Source organism: Puma concolor, chromosome C1 (assembly GCF_028749965.1).
Source record: "Puma concolor isolate L17-30 chromosome C1, mPumCon1.1.hap2, whole genome shotgun sequence".
Lineage (NCBI taxonomy): Eukaryota > Metazoa > Chordata > Mammalia > Carnivora > Felidae > Puma > Puma concolor.
In genome coordinates, this window is record NC_141674.1 from 31,005,163 (window position 1) to 31,021,191 (window position 16,029).

The following is a 16,029-nucleotide window of genomic DNA, read 5'->3' on the forward strand; positions in this document are numbered from 1 at the left end:
GTTACTATCTCCACTTTACATACAGGGAGGGTAACTGAGTTGCTCAGGACCAGCCATGCAGCTAGTAAACGGAGGAGCCTGAGGCTTTCCCAGATGGGCTCTTCCTGTGCTTGTACCAGAGGAAGACTGAGCATGCACCACTGAACACATATTTATTAGTTTCCTTCTATGAGTCAGATCCCAGCTAGTTTGTGGGGACACAGCAGTGGAAAAAGATGTGGTTCCTGTCTTCCTGGAGCTCATGGTCTGGGGGTGGGGGTCTAAATCACTTGTGATATGGTGTGATGCTACAGGAGTGAAGATTTTAGGGCTGGGACGGATCAGAATCCACCACAGCCAACTCAAGCCTGGGGAAGGGAAGAGACAGAAAGAACAGTGTCACACAGCTCCTGGTGGAGCCATGGGAGGTCAGCCCGTGCCCTTTTCACAGCATCCAACTGTCTCACTTTGGCTCTGTCTGCTCAGCAGTGACCAAGAGCTGTGTGCCAAGATGGGAGCTGCTGGGGCATATGAGGAAGCTTGGTGTGGCCATCCTGGGGTAGCCAGACCTCATCTCTCCTCCCTGCAATCAATCAGAGAGCCTAAGAAAGAAAACAGGAGTGGAAGCACAGCAATCACAGGAACGGGAGAAAGTGGCCTTTGAGATCCCAGCATCCCCTTCACTAATTAGAGCAACTGACCCCCATGCCCCCTCCCCAGCCTCTTGAGTGTCTGGGAAGCCTGGGGGTGATGACCCAGAGGTGGTAGAAAAAGCATGTTTTCTGGATCTGTGTTTGGCAGCTGTTCCAGACTAATGCCCTTCTAGATATCTTCTTTCAAGGACCAGATTACTCAGTTCTCTCTTTTTCAAATCCTTCCTTGATTGTTTCAACCCAGAGTGCCACTGCAGTTTTGTAACATCTCCTAGGGCTTTTTGTTGGAGAAACACATATACCCCATTTAGCGTCCTGGTAATTTTTGCTGAGAGAGAGCAGGGCCGTTAAGAGAGAAGGCTCTGGAAAGGGACAAACCTGCCAGGCCTGGCTTTGCCACATAACAGCTGTTTCACTTCTCTGAGTTTCCATTTCCTCAGCTATAAAATGGGGATGATAATACCGTGCCCATGTCGTTGCCGTGAGGACTGGATGACATCATTTTAAGCACGGAGGAAACTCTCCATAAAAGGCCACTGTTACTATCATGGGGTACTGGGGGGCTGGTCCTGTCTCCTCTGCACACCTTGGGAGCTCCCTGCCAGCAGGGGCAGTGACTGCGATACGTCATCGTTGTCCCCCATTGCCCCGGGCCCCAGAGAAGCCAGTGTTGGGAAGAGGGAATGGTCAGTCTTGGGAGATGCAAGAGGGACATCGATACTGGAAGTGCCAGCGCTACATCCTCCATCCAGGTTTGGAGGAGAGGGAGGCACGACCTGACTCCTGATTTTGGGGGGGGGGGGGGGCGGGCAGTGGGCTTCCCAGCCCCTACCTTTCCTAGCCGTGGGGGTCAGAAGTCACCGGCCGTGGGCCCGACTCAGGGAGAACTCACTCTGAGGCACCTCGGGCAGGTCCCTTCCAGCCTTAGGCCTCAGTTTCCTCGTGCGTGTCAGGTGGGTCTCCCGGTCTTCTCCGGGATTTGCGAGGAGCACGCGCAGCCGGATGCCGGCTTTTGAGAACGTGGCTCAGTGGCAGAGAGGCTGGGAGGCTTAGGCAGGCGGGAGAGCCGCCAGGCGGGCGAGGAGATTGGCTGCAGGCAGGGCAGCCGGCTCGGCGATTGGATCAGAGTGGGCAGGGCCGGGCCTTTAAGAGGCGCGAGGGGGCGTGCAGGGGAGTGTGCGCCTCGCCCGCCTGCCGGGTTTACTAGCGAGAGGCGGCCGTGGCGGCGGCGGCGGCGGTGGCGGCGGCCACGACGGGAGTCCCAGCAGAGCGGAGTCCCGCGGAGCAGAGGCGCATCCCGGCTTTCCGGTCCCAGGCGGCGTGGCCCGCGGGTCATGGCCAAGGGAGAGGGCTCCGAGAGCGGCTCCGCGGCGGGGCTGCTGCCCACCGGCATCCTCCAAGCCGCTGAACGGCCGGCCCAGGTGAAGGTGAGGACCCCCCCCTCACCGCCCCCCCCCCCGGGCGGAGGGCTAGGGGTGAGAGTAAGCTGAGATGGGGACGTCGAGGAAGAGGTTTGGTTCCGGACGCCTCGGGCTAGCCGGGGACAGGCTAGCCCAGTGGCAGGGGAGGGCCGGGGGGTACCGGCCTTGGGGACAGGGGGTGATGGAGAGGATTTGTAGACGCCCCCTTTTGCTCATCCCCACCCCGCCTCTCCGCCGAGCGGCCGCGCCGGCAGCTTCACGTGGTGCCTGGCTGTGTAGAGCCGGTTTCCGTTCTTCTGTGACGAGCGGTTTAGGATTGCCGCCCTGGAAGCCAGAGACCCCAGAAATCCGGGAAACTCCCCTTAATTCCCCATCTCTCAGCCCCTACTCCCCACCCCCACATGCCTGCGCTGGCACCTCAACTCTGCGGTGAGGGCCGCTCAAGTTCATTCATAAGAACAAGGGCTCTCTGCTCTTAAAAGAGCAGCACTTCCGAGAGAGAGGCCCTTGTGTGAGTGTGGGTGTTGATGAGCGCGCCTTGCTTTGCGTGTCCTGACCTTCGACCCCATCCCCAGCTCTCTGGACCTAGTGAAGGACCCATTTGAATCAGGCGACTCCAGGGGGAGATCCCAGGCAATAGGTATCTGCCTGGGAGGTGACTGCCGTTTCCTTTTAGTTTTATTAAGTGATCCTTGCAAGGAGCGGAGTGTGTGGGGGGTGGGGGTGGGGGGGAGCAATTATGCTCTAATATGAGTAATCTTCACTTTCCTGGGCAAACTCAATCTCTCTAGTGCCCCACCCAGATAGGGCCCAGCCCTGTACCTAGAGGCCTTTCCTCCCCTCTCCAAGGTTCCCTAGGAACTGGGGATGGGGAATAGCAAGAGGGAGGGTAGGACAGCTCCCGGGTTTGCCTCCAGCTCTGGCTGACTACAGGGGCCAGGGTCGCTCTGGGACAGATGGAAGGAACAGCTGTGCCCCCAGCCAGCTGGGCTGGGCCCCTCACCCAGTAGGCAGGTGGGTCCTGGCCTCTGAACTAGGGCGGGAGCAGGGGCTGGGCTTAGGCAGCTCTTGGCAGCCGGAGGATTTTCAGGTTGTGACGGTTGGTGGTGCCTGGTGGGGACAGGTCCACAGGTCTGCTGCTGGAGCATGCTCCCCCTCCAACTGGAACAGAGCATGGTTGGAACCCTACGGGAAGTTGTTGTTGTTGTTGTTTGTTTTGTTTTTAGGAACGGTGGGCTGCTAAATTAACTCAGAATCTGGGGGTAGGGTGGCTTAGGGGCCACTTCCTTGGTATGGAATCCCCTTTTCCAGCTTCCTAAGATAGAGAATACCTTTCTTTTCTTGTAGGAAGTGAGATCACCCTGGGTGGGAACAGGGCAAGGTAGACTTGTTCCTCCTGGCAGAGTGGATCAGAAGAATGGTCCTGCCTCTGGAACCTTCTAGGATGGAGGCCAGGATCCTGGGTCTCTTTTCATCCTTTCCTCTTCTTCCCAGAAGGAACCAAAGAAGAAACAACAGTTGTCCATTTGCAACAAGCTTTGCTATGCAGTTGGGGGGGCCCCCTACCAGGTGACGGGCTGTGCCCTGGGGTTCTTCCTGCAGATCTACCTGTTGGATGTGGCTCAGGTAAGTGGGGCTGAGCCCACCAGGGCTCCTCCAGCATCCTGAGGTGGGAGGGTAGATACGTTCAGTTTTCCCCATCTGTGAAATGGGACTGGGAATCCCTACTTTGCTGCCTCTCAGAGTCAGCCGTAGATAAGAAATAAGAAGGCTTGCTTTGGAAAGTATTCAGCAGGGGAGTCTATCTGCCCCAGGAGTCTTAGTTGGCAAGGTCAGGCAACTTCTCCTTGCCTGGCAAGAGCAACAGAGCCTGGAGGGGCAGACAGTGGTGTGAGAAAGAATGGAGCCTGCTGGTGACCCTGTTCTTAGAAGAGACTGGCACACCATGTCCCCAGCTGGACAACAGTCAGCTGGCCCAGCTCAGGGGCTGGTAGATGTTGCCAGGCTTGTACATAAGCTGTTTCCCACCTTCACCTGAGAGGCCAAGGCATGTCAGTGGGCAGAGAGGCCCCCAAGTGCTGAGCTAGGTTAAGGCGCCCAGTGCACAGGGTCTTTGACTGAGAGAGGTACTTAGGGTGAAGCAGGGTTCTTCTCTGTTCTGAGCTTTGGCCAGCAGCCTGGCATCCTGAGAATTCACCTTGTCTGGATGGGAGAGTGGGAGGCTCAACAGCCACTGCAGGCAAAGCATCTTCATTGTATCCATTTCTAGGTGGGGAACACTGAGCCCCAGAAAGGACAAGTAACTTCTTTCAAGCAGCTAGTTTTCCCATGGGCTGGGTCCTGAGTGGGGTACAAATATGAGGAACCTGCAATCAAAGTATAGAATTGTCTTCATGAGTGTGAGGTTAGGGAGAGTCAGTTTGGGGAAACTACAGTGTGAGAGAGGCCACCAGTTTCCCTATTTCCTGGAGCAAAAGCAATATAGTAGAGCCTTGATGGATGTAAGGAAGAGTCCAGAGAAACTATTTAGGCCTAAAAGGTTTGCAGGGAGGGGGATGGCTTCAGTGGATAGTCACAGATCACTTTTTAAAAGCATCTAAAGATTCCTTTCCACATCCAAGATAGAGCTTGACCTGTAAGACAGGGATCTTAACTCCAGTCCTGTAAGATAGGGATCATAACTCCCATTATACAGATGGGGAAGTTGAGGCCCACTGTAGTCAAATGAGCAAATGCTCATTTTGATACCAGGTGCTTGGCGCTCAGGGCTGTGAGAGGGAAGCAAGGAAGTGATTCTGGATTCATTCTAGTCGATGGGGAGTGTTTTCAAGGGCAGTGGAAGGGAGTACATAAGGGAGCAGATCTGGGAAAACTTCTAAGGCACTCTGCACTGGCTGCTATCAGGGAGCTGTTATCATTATGAACAAGGCAAGAGAAGATGATGAAGGCCTGAGTGAGAGCAGCCCAGAGTCCCAAGGGCCTGGCTGAGATGGGGAGGGAGGCCCTGCTTTTGCCTACCATCGAGGGTTGAGATGAGTAGAAGGATGAAGGGGTCACCTTTTACCTGTTCCCCATTCCAGGTGGACCCTTTCTCTGCCTCCATCATCCTATTTGTGGGCCGAGCTTGGGATGCCTTCACAGACCCCCTCGTGGGCTTCTGCATTAGCAAATCTTCCTGGACCCGCCTGGGCCGCCTCATGCCCTGGTGAGTAAAAGAGGCTCCTCTGAGGTGGCAGAAGGCAGGGCTTCAGGCATGCCCACTAACTCTTGATCCTTCCATCTGACTTGTCACAGGCTGGGGGGTGAGAAGAAATGACGCAGAAAACCGAGTGTTGAAACCCAGCTGAGGCCTCAGCTGCCCCAGGCATGGGCACTGGGATGGATGCTCTGCCAATTCATTTCCCAGGCTGGCTAAATTGCCAGACTGAGCAGCTTCCCCTACACCAGGCCCCATTGCTCCCCAAAGTCCATTCCCTCCTGCGAAGCTGGAATTCTAACTCCTCCCCCTCAGTCATTATAGCGGCAGAGATAGTGCTGCATAGTGGTTGAGAGGTTATACTCGGAAGCCAGCCTGCCTGTGTTTCACCACTCACAGCTATGCAACCTTGGGCAAATCACTTAACATCTCTGAGCCTCAAGTTTTTCATCTGCAAAATGGAAATAATAATTATGCCTATCTCATGCGTTTATGGTGAGGATTAAATTTTTTTTATATGTAAAGTACTTAGAACGGTGCTTGGCACATATTAAGTAATGTATAATTTGGCACCCCTTCAGAGTAGCTCCTGGTGGTCAAGGGTGGAGGGTAATACCAAGAATGGGATTTGCAGAACCATAACCTCTGGCCCCTTGGATGATGTAAACTACCTTTTCCCTTGATACAAAGCCTACACTACTCAGCCTCAGGCTATAGGGCAAAGTGGGGGGAGGTAGTACCACAGATCACACAGCCAAGAGAGACACACGGGACCAGCTGACAGTCTGGAGCTCTGGTTCTCTCCAGGACATCCTGCTTGGTGGGGGGAGGGGGGTGGACATACCCCTTTCATCTCCAGCCCATCCAGGCTCAAATGGGCGCCTTCCTGCCCCAGGGGTGCCCATACCTGGTCTCCGGCCTTCAAAGCTCTTCCCACAGCTCCCACTCCACCCCCACAACTTCCTTTCCCACGAGGCCCCCCTCCCACCACAATCGCACCAGCCCCTGGCTAAGGCCCAGATTGGGGCCTTTGATCCAGGCTGCAGGGCTGCGGGGGTGGGGGGGTGGGGGGGGGTGGATTTGTGGGGAGGGGGAGGGGGAGGGAGATGGCGATGGGATGGGGGTGGCTGCAAGGCAGGACCATCCGCCTCACCTGGACAGGCCGCCCAGGTAGGAGCCAGCCCACAAGGCTGGGCCCCAGACCCGAGTCCCTGGCAGCCTGTGGGAGGTGGGGCTCTGCTGCCACATCTCCTCATGAGGCACAGCCAATGGGAGAGAGCTACCCTGGACAGCCCCTTGCGGTGGCCGGCGGCAGCAGCTGGGTTACTTCCAGTCACATTCGGTTTCTCAGCTTCTCAGCGAAAGGAGAGGAAGGAGTGTTTGACGAAGGCTGACGGAAGGAGCCCTTGTTCTCCGAGGAGACGCGTGGATTCGGGAAGGAGGGGGGAGGGCAGAGAGGGAGAAAAGAGGAGGCCCTCCCTGTGGGAAGCAGGATCTGAGGGCCTGGAGCTGGGCAGGTGTGGCAGCCAGCCTGGTGAAGTTGCTGAGGGGCCTTCAGGCAGGTTTCTGACTTAGCACGGTGTCTGCGTACATGTCCTCACCTGTTCGGGTGGTAATTCTGGGTGATACTTCTTGAATGGTACCTCCACCCCTGTGTCTGAGCGCACGTTGGATCAGTGGGGGGCTGAGGGGCTTTTGTGTAGGCTACGGGACCTCCTCCTGGTCCATACCACAGCCAGGACCTAGGTCCCTCAGGCCCGGAACCCAGCCCCTTTTTGTGGTGCGGGTAGAGGCCGCGCCTTTCAGGGTTCATCAGCCCTGTGGCCCACTATCTTCTCAGGCCTCAGAGCAGCCCCTGCCCTTAGCCAGCACTTACATCCACCCCTCCGACCAGGAAGACTTTGACAGACACTCTCCCTGGAGTTCCCAAGGCCACGTGGTGAGAGGCAAAGTATCCACAGGGTCACAAGGGCAGGCTGGGATGCAGCAGGGCTGAGCCTGAGGTCTGATTCCCTGGCCATGGACCTGTACTCTCCCGCTGGGCTTTCTGGTGTGGTAGTCACAGTGAGCACTTACTATGTCCCAAGCACTGTTCTACATTTTAGTATCAACTTATTAAAGTCTCAAAACTACTTCAACTCTATGAGATAGAACCAAAGTCCTTACGGTGGCCTGTAAGGACATGACCTGGTACTCCATGTCCTCCAACCCCATCTCCTAATCCCACCTCCTGTGCTCACTTCACTCCACTCCAGCCCCAGTAGCCTCCTTGCTTCTCCTCAAACTTGCTTGAGCACCTCTGCACTGACTGTTCCTGCCCGACACACATTTGCCTCAGACAACTGCTCAAGGCCAACTCCCTCCTCTCAGCCGAGTCTTGGCACAGATATCAGCACCTCCGTGAGGGCTACCCTGTCTGCTCTTGTCACCTCTACCCCCATACTCCTAATCCCCTTTAGACTGCTTTCTTTTCTCCATGGCACTTAATCACCTTCTAATACATAACCTTTTGAAAACTGTGGTAAAATGTACACATAACATAAACTTTTGCCATTTTAACCATTTAAAAAAAATTTTTTTTTTTTTGCATTTTATTTATTTTTGATAGAGAGAGAGAGAGACAGAGCACAAGTGGGGGAGGGTCAGAGAGAGAGGGAGACACAGAATCCGAAGCAGGCTCCAGGCTCTGAGCTGTCAGCACGGAGCCCAACACGGGGCTCGAACTCACAAACCGCAAGATCATGACCTGAGCCGAGGTCGGACGCTCAACCAACCGAGCCACCCAGGCACCCCCCACCCCGCCATTGTAACCATTTTTAAATGTACACTTCAGTATCATCAAGTACATTCTCATTGCTGTGCAACCATCACCACCATCCATCTCCAGAACTTTTGCATCTTCCCAAACTGAAACTCTGTCCCCATGAAAAAAATAATTCCCATACCACCCTCCCCACAGCACCTGGCAACCACCACTGTACTCCCTGTCCCTGAACACCTACTCTAGGCGTCTTGAGAACAGGATCATGCAATATTTATCCTTTTGTGTCTGGCCCATTTCATTTACCACAATGTCCTCAGGGTCCATCTGGGTTGTAGCCTGTGTCAGACTTTCGTTTCTTTTTAAGGCTGAATAATATATATAACTTTTAAATGATGCCTATTCTTCATTTGCCAACTGGAATATAAGATCCCCCAGGGCCATAGCTTTCGTCTGTTTCGTTCACTGGTAACATCCTAAGTGATAAGAATAGTGCTTAGCACGTTGCTGGCACTTGAATATCTTTTGAGTAAATGTGGAATGTAAGGTAGGTGCTGTTACTAGTGTCATTTTACAGATGAGAAAATAAGCCTCAGAGAAGTTAAATAACTTGTAAGGTATTTATAGTCACTGGTAGAGCCAGAATTGGGTTCCTGAAGTATGGCTCCAGAGGGGTTTCTTTTAGCCGCTGCTCTTTGCTGCCTGTGTGTACTAATGACATGCAGTCGGTCCCTCCTGAGGTCTAACCGCTTTTGCGACGGTGTAGAATGCACAAGTGGGAAGGCACATGTTTACGCCCCATTATAGTTATCTCACTAAGCCCAGTCCTTCCGCCTGGAGTCAGCCTCCCCTACCGCTGTGTGTGTGCCCACAGTGTGTGTGTATGTGTGCTGACTGTATGTGTGTGCGCGTAAGAACACTGGTATTGGGGTTGCTCCCTGCCACCCTACTACCCGAGGGTTAGCTGCCATTCTCAGTTCCCCCAGCCCATAGGAAGCCCCTGCCTCGGGAGCCCTCTCCACTGGGGAGATGTAGGCAAGATTCAGGGTCTGACCTCCTGCTCCGTGCTCAGGATTTCAGTCCAGGGGCACTGCTGAAGTCAGCCCTTCCGGGCTTGGCCATTAGCCTCTTCCCAGAGACCCTGGGGTGGGTAGATTCAGGGGGAGGAATTTCCTTCCCGGCAGGCACCCTGTGGGACTACAGAGCAGTCCAGGCTGGGGCCCAGATCCTGGAGTTTTGGCATCCAGCCCCTACTCAGACCTTCCCCTTCCTCAGGATCATCTTCTCCACACCCCTGGCCATCATTGCTTACTTCCTCATCTGGTTCGTGCCTGACTTCCCACAGGGCCAGGCCCTGTGGTACCTGCTTTTCTATTGCCTGTTTGAGACACTGGTCACGGTGAGTGTGGGCACCTCCCCTGGGTGTCTGGTGGGGAGGAATGAGGGCAGTCCCTGGGGCCTCCAGGGTTGGTGCCCAAAGCCACATCTGCCTGTCCATCATCTGACTGGTCAAGGGCCTCTCTTCCATGCCAGTGTTTCCACGTTCCCTACTCAGCTCTCACGATGTTCATCAGCACAGAGCAGAGTGAGCGGGATTCTGCCACTGCGTATCGTAAGTCTCTCTCCAGCCCACTGATCCATCCACCGGGGACCGTGGGTCTATTGTTCCTGACCCTCCCGCCACATTTCTTCCCTTGCTGGGAGTGGGTGTAAAACCATCTCAAAAATAACTTGATCCTTTTATTGCTTTGGCGAGAACAGAGAGGTGCAGGGACTAGCCAGCCAGAGGTCATACAAAGCAAGGCCATAAGGTTAGGCCAAGGCGTCATCTGCCTCACCACCCTGTATCTACCCTCCTGGAGCTGCTACCATCACCTGGGGCTAGAACTGGGCATCTGTCCACCTGACTTTCCTCCCTGGGGGCCTACAAGCCACAAGGCCCCTCCAAAGGACCCTTTTACCATTCAGGAATGACCGTGGAGGTACTGGGCACCGTGCTGGGCACAGCGATCCAGGGGCAAATCGTGGGCCAAGCGGATACGCCTTGCCTCCAGGACCCCAATGGTTCTGCACTGGCTTCGGAAGGTACCAATCACACACAGAGCGCCACCTCACTCAAAGAAACGGTGAGGCCCTTGGCTGCACAGGGATCTGGGGAGATGAGGCACAATGGGGTAGTTTGCAGTCATCCTCAGCATAGTGACTATTGGGCATTTGCTCTACAAACTGTTAATATGCCCACTTTTCTGATAATTTCTGATAATTCTAAATAATTTGGCCAGGGTCATAGAACTAGTGATTTACAGAAACTAGATCTGGGGGAGCTCTCACACTCCATAGCCTGGCTTCTTAACATTCTGTTCCTCTGGACTTTGCCTAGCCATGGGAAGCAGCAGCCAGCCCAGGATAGTTCTCCCACTTCACCAGTAGAGACAGGCCCCAGAGAAGGGACTGGCCCACGGAGTGGAGCTGCTGAGAGTTGGGATGAGATCAGACTGATGGTCTCTATGTTGCCTTTATCCCCTTTGCAGCAAAATGCATACCTGCTGGCGGCAGGAGTTATTGCCTCCATCTATGTCATCTGTGCTGTCATCCTCACCCTGGGCGTGCGGGAGCAGAGAGGTGAGGGATCCCTGGGGAGCGGTGCAGGCCCCAGCGCTGCAGGGCTTTGTCCCTCTGCCTGGGCCTCAGGCTTTGGGAGGTGTCTCTGCTCCTTCCTCACTGTCCCCTCTGGCCCCCAGAACCCTATGAGACTCAGCAGGCTGAGCCGATGTCCTTTTTTCGGGGCCTCCGACTGGTCATGAGCCATGGCCCATATGTCAAACTTATTGCTGGCTTCCTCTTTACCTCCCTGGCTTTCATGGTGAGTGGGGGCCTGACATGCTCAGCCTGAGAGCAGGGAGTGGTGGGGAGTGGATGAGTGGGGGTTGAGGGGAGTGCAATAGGGGTGGGGTAAAACAAGGACTCAGTGACGAAGCCTGAGGGACAGATGGATTGGGGGTGGGGTGAGCAGAGGTCTCTGGAACATGGGGAAGCCTTGGCCTTGACCTCATGTCTTTCCTTACATTTCCTTTCCTATACGCTGCCCATCCCCCAGCTGGTGGAGGGGAACTTCGCCTTGTTTTGCACCTACACCTTGGGCTTCCGAAATGAATTCCAGAATCTGCTCCTGGCCATCATGGTGTGTGTGGGGCCCCGAGGGTGGGTAGGCAGCCTGGACTTCTAGATGGTTCTTTGGGTAGTCAGAGGATATTTCCCGGACCGACTAAGGTTAGGAGGGCTGAGGGAGGAATCTCAGAATCGTCAGTTGGATCTGACCTACAATTGCTTAGATAGGACTGTGAAAGATGTGGGGCAAGATATTCCGGTAGAGAACATAGCAGAAACCAAGAACTTTGAGAAGCTATGCTCAGCTGAGCTCAGAGAAGGCAGGAGATAAGATTGGGACTAGCTCTCGGCTCCCCTGGAGAGCCGTCAGTGGTGCCTGTCAGCTTTCTTACTGCCCAGATGGTGTCATCTGGCTGCTAGGAGTTTCTTTGAGGTCCTGGGAAGGGCAACAGGGGTTCATGACTAACCCACTTCCCTCACCCCCTACTGTGCATCCCCAGCTCTCGGCCACATTCACCATTCCCATCTGGCAGTGGTTCCTAACCCGATATGGCAAGAAGACAGCAGTATACATTGGGATTTCAGTGAGTGGGGCTGAAGGGGTAGGGCCCGGACTGGGTTGGGGATTGCTGGTGGGAGTCTCCAGGCTGACCCATCTTCCCGTACTCACCCCTTCTCCTAGTCAGCAGTGCCATTTCTCATCTTGGTGGCCTTCATGAAGAGTAATCTGATTATCACATACGTGGTAGCCGTGGCAGCCGGCATCAGTGTAGCAGCGGCCTTCTTACTACCCTGGTGAGTGTATATAGGCCCACCTGGCTATGTTTCCCAGCCCCCTAGCCCCTATTTTGAAACTCCTTGGGGACAATTCCGCAGGAACTTCTCCTGCAGACCATTCTGTGGGTCCAGGTTGGGGGTAGAACAAGTCTTCCCTGTACAGTTGCACTGGTTGTGAACTGTGCAAAAACACCTAATCAGGATGGGACATGGGGGGCTTAAATCTGGTTTGCACTCTACTTACCAAGCTGCACGCCTAGACCGGGGCAGCATCCACGAAGTTGTGAACTTCACGGAGCTGTGTGCCCTGGGCCTACAAGGTCTCAGAGGGCCACCTCTTCTTACTGACACAGAGGCGCCACGTGGGCTAGCGGGGGCCCTGGAGTGCTGGGTGGGTGGGTCCTCATGGCTGCCACCACTCCGCAGGTCCATGCTGCCTGATGTCATTGACGACTTCCACTTGAAGCAGCCCCAGTCTCATGGAACTGAGCCCATCTTCTTCTCCTTCTACGTCTTCTTCACCAAGTTCGCCTCTGGAGTCTCATTGGGCATCTCCACCCTCAGTCTTGAGTGAGTGGGGTGGGGTCTTGGAGCAGTGCTGGGCAGGGCTGGGCCCCAGGTGCCCTGCCCTCACCACTCCCCTGACCACTGGGTCCCACAGCTTTGCCGGGTACCAGACCCGTGGCTGCTCGCAGCCGGCACGTGTCAAGTTCACACTGAAGATGCTGGTGACCATAGCCCCCATAGTCCTCATCCTGCTAGGCCTGCTGCTCTTCAAGCTGTACCCCATTGATGAGGAGAAGCGGCGGCAGAACAAGAAGGACTTGCAGGCTCTGAGGTGAGAGCAGGGGGGTGGAGGAGGGGGCATCATCCAATCTAACCCCTCAGCTCGTGCCTCCTGTGGCCAAATCCTGACTTAACTTCCTGCCCATCTTCCCTCAATGGTTCCTGCTCTATTTCCCCTTCTCACTGCTGACTGATAATAATGTCAGCTGACATCTCTCTGATACTTAGCTGCATGCCAGTCACTGTGCTGGCTGGTTTTACATTTATTCATTCAACAGATACTTATTGGAAACCTACTATGTGACCGGCATTGCTCTAGTGAATGAAACAAACAGAATCTCTGCCTTCGTGGAGTTTACATTTTAGGGAATGGGCATTCATGATCTCCTACAGTTCTTCAACAACCCCAGGTGTCAGGAGATTCCTACAATTCCCACTTGGTAGATGAAGAAACAGAGGCTTAGCCAGGAAGAGTAATTGGCCCAGCTGATAAGGAGTAGAACTGGGGTTTGCACCCTGACGTTCTCACTCCACGGCCTGTATTCTTCACAGCTCTCTTGGTGTGCAGGGTCTCAGGTGTGGCCTGAGCCTGCCTTTCGGGAGACCAGAAGGCAGGGTCAAGTGAATCATGCCAGCCCAAGTCCAAAGTATAGTTCCAGGGCTTGTAGTAGTACCCTGTGGGCAATGAGAGTTGCAGACAGACCAACCGGCAGTTTCTGGATTGAGAGAGGGAGTGAGCAAACTGTCTACATCCTATAGTTTAGACTCACCTGTACAGTTGCACTGGTTGTGAACTGTGTAAAAACACACCTGACAGCTGGCTAAGACTAGGGCCAAGGTCCTATGCGGAACAAGGCACAAGGCAGTTAGGGACAGGGAAGGGGTAAGGATGCTTCCTCCAACCCGTCTCCTTCGGCTCTTGCAGGGAAGAGGCCAGCAGCTCTGGCTGCTCTGACACAGACTCTACAGAGCTGGCCAGAATCCTCTAGGGTCTGCTGTGTTGCCCGAAGCCACCATCCACAGTGCCTGGGTCCCGGACCACAGGAGAAATCAGGACCTACTTGCCTGATCGCTGAATACCTGGTCTCCAGGTGCCAGGAAGGGAGCCAAAGACTCAAGAGTAAGTGGTCCAGGATACCTCCTGTGCCTGCCACGGGGAGGGCTGTTCGTACAGCCACCTGCCTCACATCTGCCTGCCCATGGGGCCAAGCCCCGGGGCTGCTACTGTGAATATGCCAAGGACTGATCGGGCCTAGCCCGGAACACTAATGTGGAAACGTTTTATACAGAGACTAATTAATAACTTAATGACCATGTACATAGCAATGTGTGTGTATGTATATGTCTGTGAGCTATTAATGTTATTAATTTTGATAAAAGCTGGAAACCAGAGGTTCCTGTTTCTGTCTTTGCCCTCGGCCACTTTGCCCTGACCCCTTCTGTGCCAAGACGCAGATGGTGAGAGGGAACACTAAGCTGCAGGTGCCCCGGTGGGGAAGAATGTGTCTGGAGGTGTGATAACAGCATCGGCTAACATTTACTAAACCCCTATCTGTACCAGGCACAGTGTGGAGGCTTTACCTTCACTTTGTTGGTGTTCACCCTCAATCCTTGAAGCTGTCTTGCTATGTCAGGACTATTCCACTTTAAAGAGAAGAAAACTGAGCTCCAGTATAGAGAGGGACGTGGCTAAGGTCACATGGCCAAGAGTTACCGTACTGAAATATCATCCCAGGTCTGTGAGACTCTGGGACCTTAACCACCACTCTCCACTCCCCTGTGTCTGAGAGCGACCTGCTGGCTGTCAGACAGACAGGCTGCTCTGCCCAGGCCTGTGCCCTGTGCCTTCTGCTCTGTGCCTGCCTGAGCATGTGGAGCTGGCACATATCCTATGTGCTTGGGGCTGTGTGGGGTCCCGAGACCTGTGATTCTTTCCCCGTAGCTGTTAATGATGGTGTTGGAAAGTGAGACTGTACCTGGCTGGGTTTGTGTGTTGGTTGAGGAAGGGTTCTCCCCACAGGTGTGCCGGTGAAAAACCACCTCTGGTGGGGAGGAGGCTGCTGGGGAAGACCTGGTTTATAGCGCTTGTCTGTTTCCATGGTGTAAATGCTCTTGCTGTAGCCAATTTCAGGTTACCTACCAATGGATGTACTAACAGAAGTTCCCAAAAATTTAACAGTCAGCTCTCTACTTGCCCCCCAGCACATCACTGGGTCTCATACACTTAGGCCAAGCTGGCAGGATCAGGGGTACCAGTCCAGCTTCTCTATTTTATAGATGGATAAATGCAGGCCAGAGAAGAGAAGTGTGTGCGCTATTCAGGCTTGGTTTTTACTTTGGGTCTAGGGCTCCATTTTCGGAGGGAGAAGGGGAGGCTCCATTTTTGCTCTGAAGTTCTGCCAGGCCACTTTCATAAATTTATCAAGTGTTACTAACAGGCACAACCAGATGCATAATTTCTCTGTGAGGTGAGTCCATTATTATTCCCAGTTTACGGATAAGGAAGCTGAGGCACAGAAAAGTAACTTGTCCGAGGTCATCAGAGGAGACGATGTTTGAATCCATTCTGTCTGGCTATAAGGCCAGTGCTCTCACCCACTACTTTAGGCCATTGTGTGAACCAAGAGTCTGGTCACCTCCAAGCCAGGTCCTGCTGCCTTTAGAGCTGCCATCTCAGGGTCAGGCTGCCTGGGCAGGCCAAGGGCCCTGGGCTCTGGGTTGGCCTTTGTAGTTGGAGTGCTCAGGGACTCAGATAATGTTTGCAGAAACCCACTCCTACCTCCCCTCTCCCTGTACTCCCAACACCCACCAAATCCTGTCTTTAAAAAAATAAAAATTATTTTAAACTTCCTAAACCACTCAAGCTTGCTTCTTTCCCATCCCTACAATTACTTATCCGGTCTCTCACCAGGAGGATTATACCAGCAGCCTCACTGGTCTCTGTCTTTGATTTGATCTCCTCACATTCCTTCTGTAAACTATCCAAGATAACCTAAGTGGCCATCCTATTTAGAAACCCTTCTGTGAGTCCCCATTGCTTTCAAGAGGAAGTCAGAGACCTTTGCTGATTTCCCCAGCGCCCCCAGGCCACCTGCCCAGCCCTGGAACATACTCTGGCCCCTGGTCCATCTGATAGACACTGGTCCAATACACCTTGGCTCCAGAATGCCTCTCTAAAGCAATTCCTGCACCTCTGTCCCTTGGGGCAGCTCTTGAGAATCCACACCCCTTCCACTTTAGTCTCCCATATTGAGCTCAGGGCTGGGCACGGTGGGGTGGGGCTTATGCAGCTGAGTTTTTAAACGCAAGCTCCAGCAAGAAGGCTTTGTGAGCCACACCCAACTGGCG

At 54.1% G+C, this 16,029-nt stretch overlaps 2 protein-coding genes and 1 long non-coding RNA gene across 4 annotated transcripts in view; 1 reads left to right on the top strand and 2 right to left on the bottom strand.

Moving 5' to 3' along the window:
• The window catches only part of MYCL (MYCL proto-oncogene, bHLH transcription factor), a 103,520-nt gene that overhangs the window by 39,043 nt on the left and 48,448 nt on the right, over window positions 1–16,029 (bottom strand). The window lies entirely within an intron of this gene.
• LOC147577940 (uncharacterized) lies at window positions 139–1,928 on the bottom strand. The gene is made up of 3 exons (XR_015254627.1): window positions 1,465–1,928; window positions 447–581; window positions 139–347 (listed from the first exon to the last, which is right to left on the bottom strand). It is a non-coding gene; the product is annotated as an uncharacterized LOC147577940 (long non-coding RNA).
• On the top strand, window positions 1,802–14,073 carry MFSD2A (MFSD2 lysolipid transporter A, lysophospholipid). 2 transcript variants are annotated; one of them, XM_086716580.1, is made up of 14 exons: window positions 1,802–2,059; window positions 3,548–3,679; window positions 5,134–5,258; window positions 9,286–9,409; window positions 9,544–9,622; window positions 9,979–10,136; window positions 10,542–10,632; window positions 10,752–10,873; window positions 11,108–11,191; window positions 11,619–11,702; window positions 11,801–11,913; window positions 12,322–12,465; window positions 12,557–12,733; window positions 13,607–14,073. In XM_086716580.1, the coding sequence occupies exons 1-14, from the start codon at window positions 1,967–1,969 to the stop codon at window positions 13,668–13,670; spliced, it is 1,590 nt and encodes a 529-aa protein (XP_086572706.1). In that variant the 5' UTR covers window positions 1,802–1,966; the 3' UTR covers window positions 13,671–14,073. The 2 variants fall into 2 exon arrangements, with proteins under 2 accessions (XP_086572706.1, XP_086572707.1); XM_086716581.1 differs by having other exon boundaries at window positions 3,551–3,679.

What these genes read in the sequence shown, in the direction of transcription:
- MFSD2A (XM_086716580.1), top strand. Translation starts at nt 1,967, where the DNA reads ATGGCCAAGGGAGAGGGCTCCGAGAGCGGCTCCGCGGCGGGGCTGCTG. An exon ending in GGATTCTGCCACTGCGTATC is followed by an intron (nt 9,623 to 9,978) that starts GTAAGTCTCTCT and finishes TTTACCATTCAG; the next exon opens with GAATGACCGTGGAGGTACTG. An exon ending in CAGTATACATTGGGATTTCA is followed by an intron (nt 11,703 to 11,800) that starts GTGAGTGGGGCT and finishes CCCTTCTCCTAG; the next exon opens with TCAGCAGTGCCATTTCTCAT.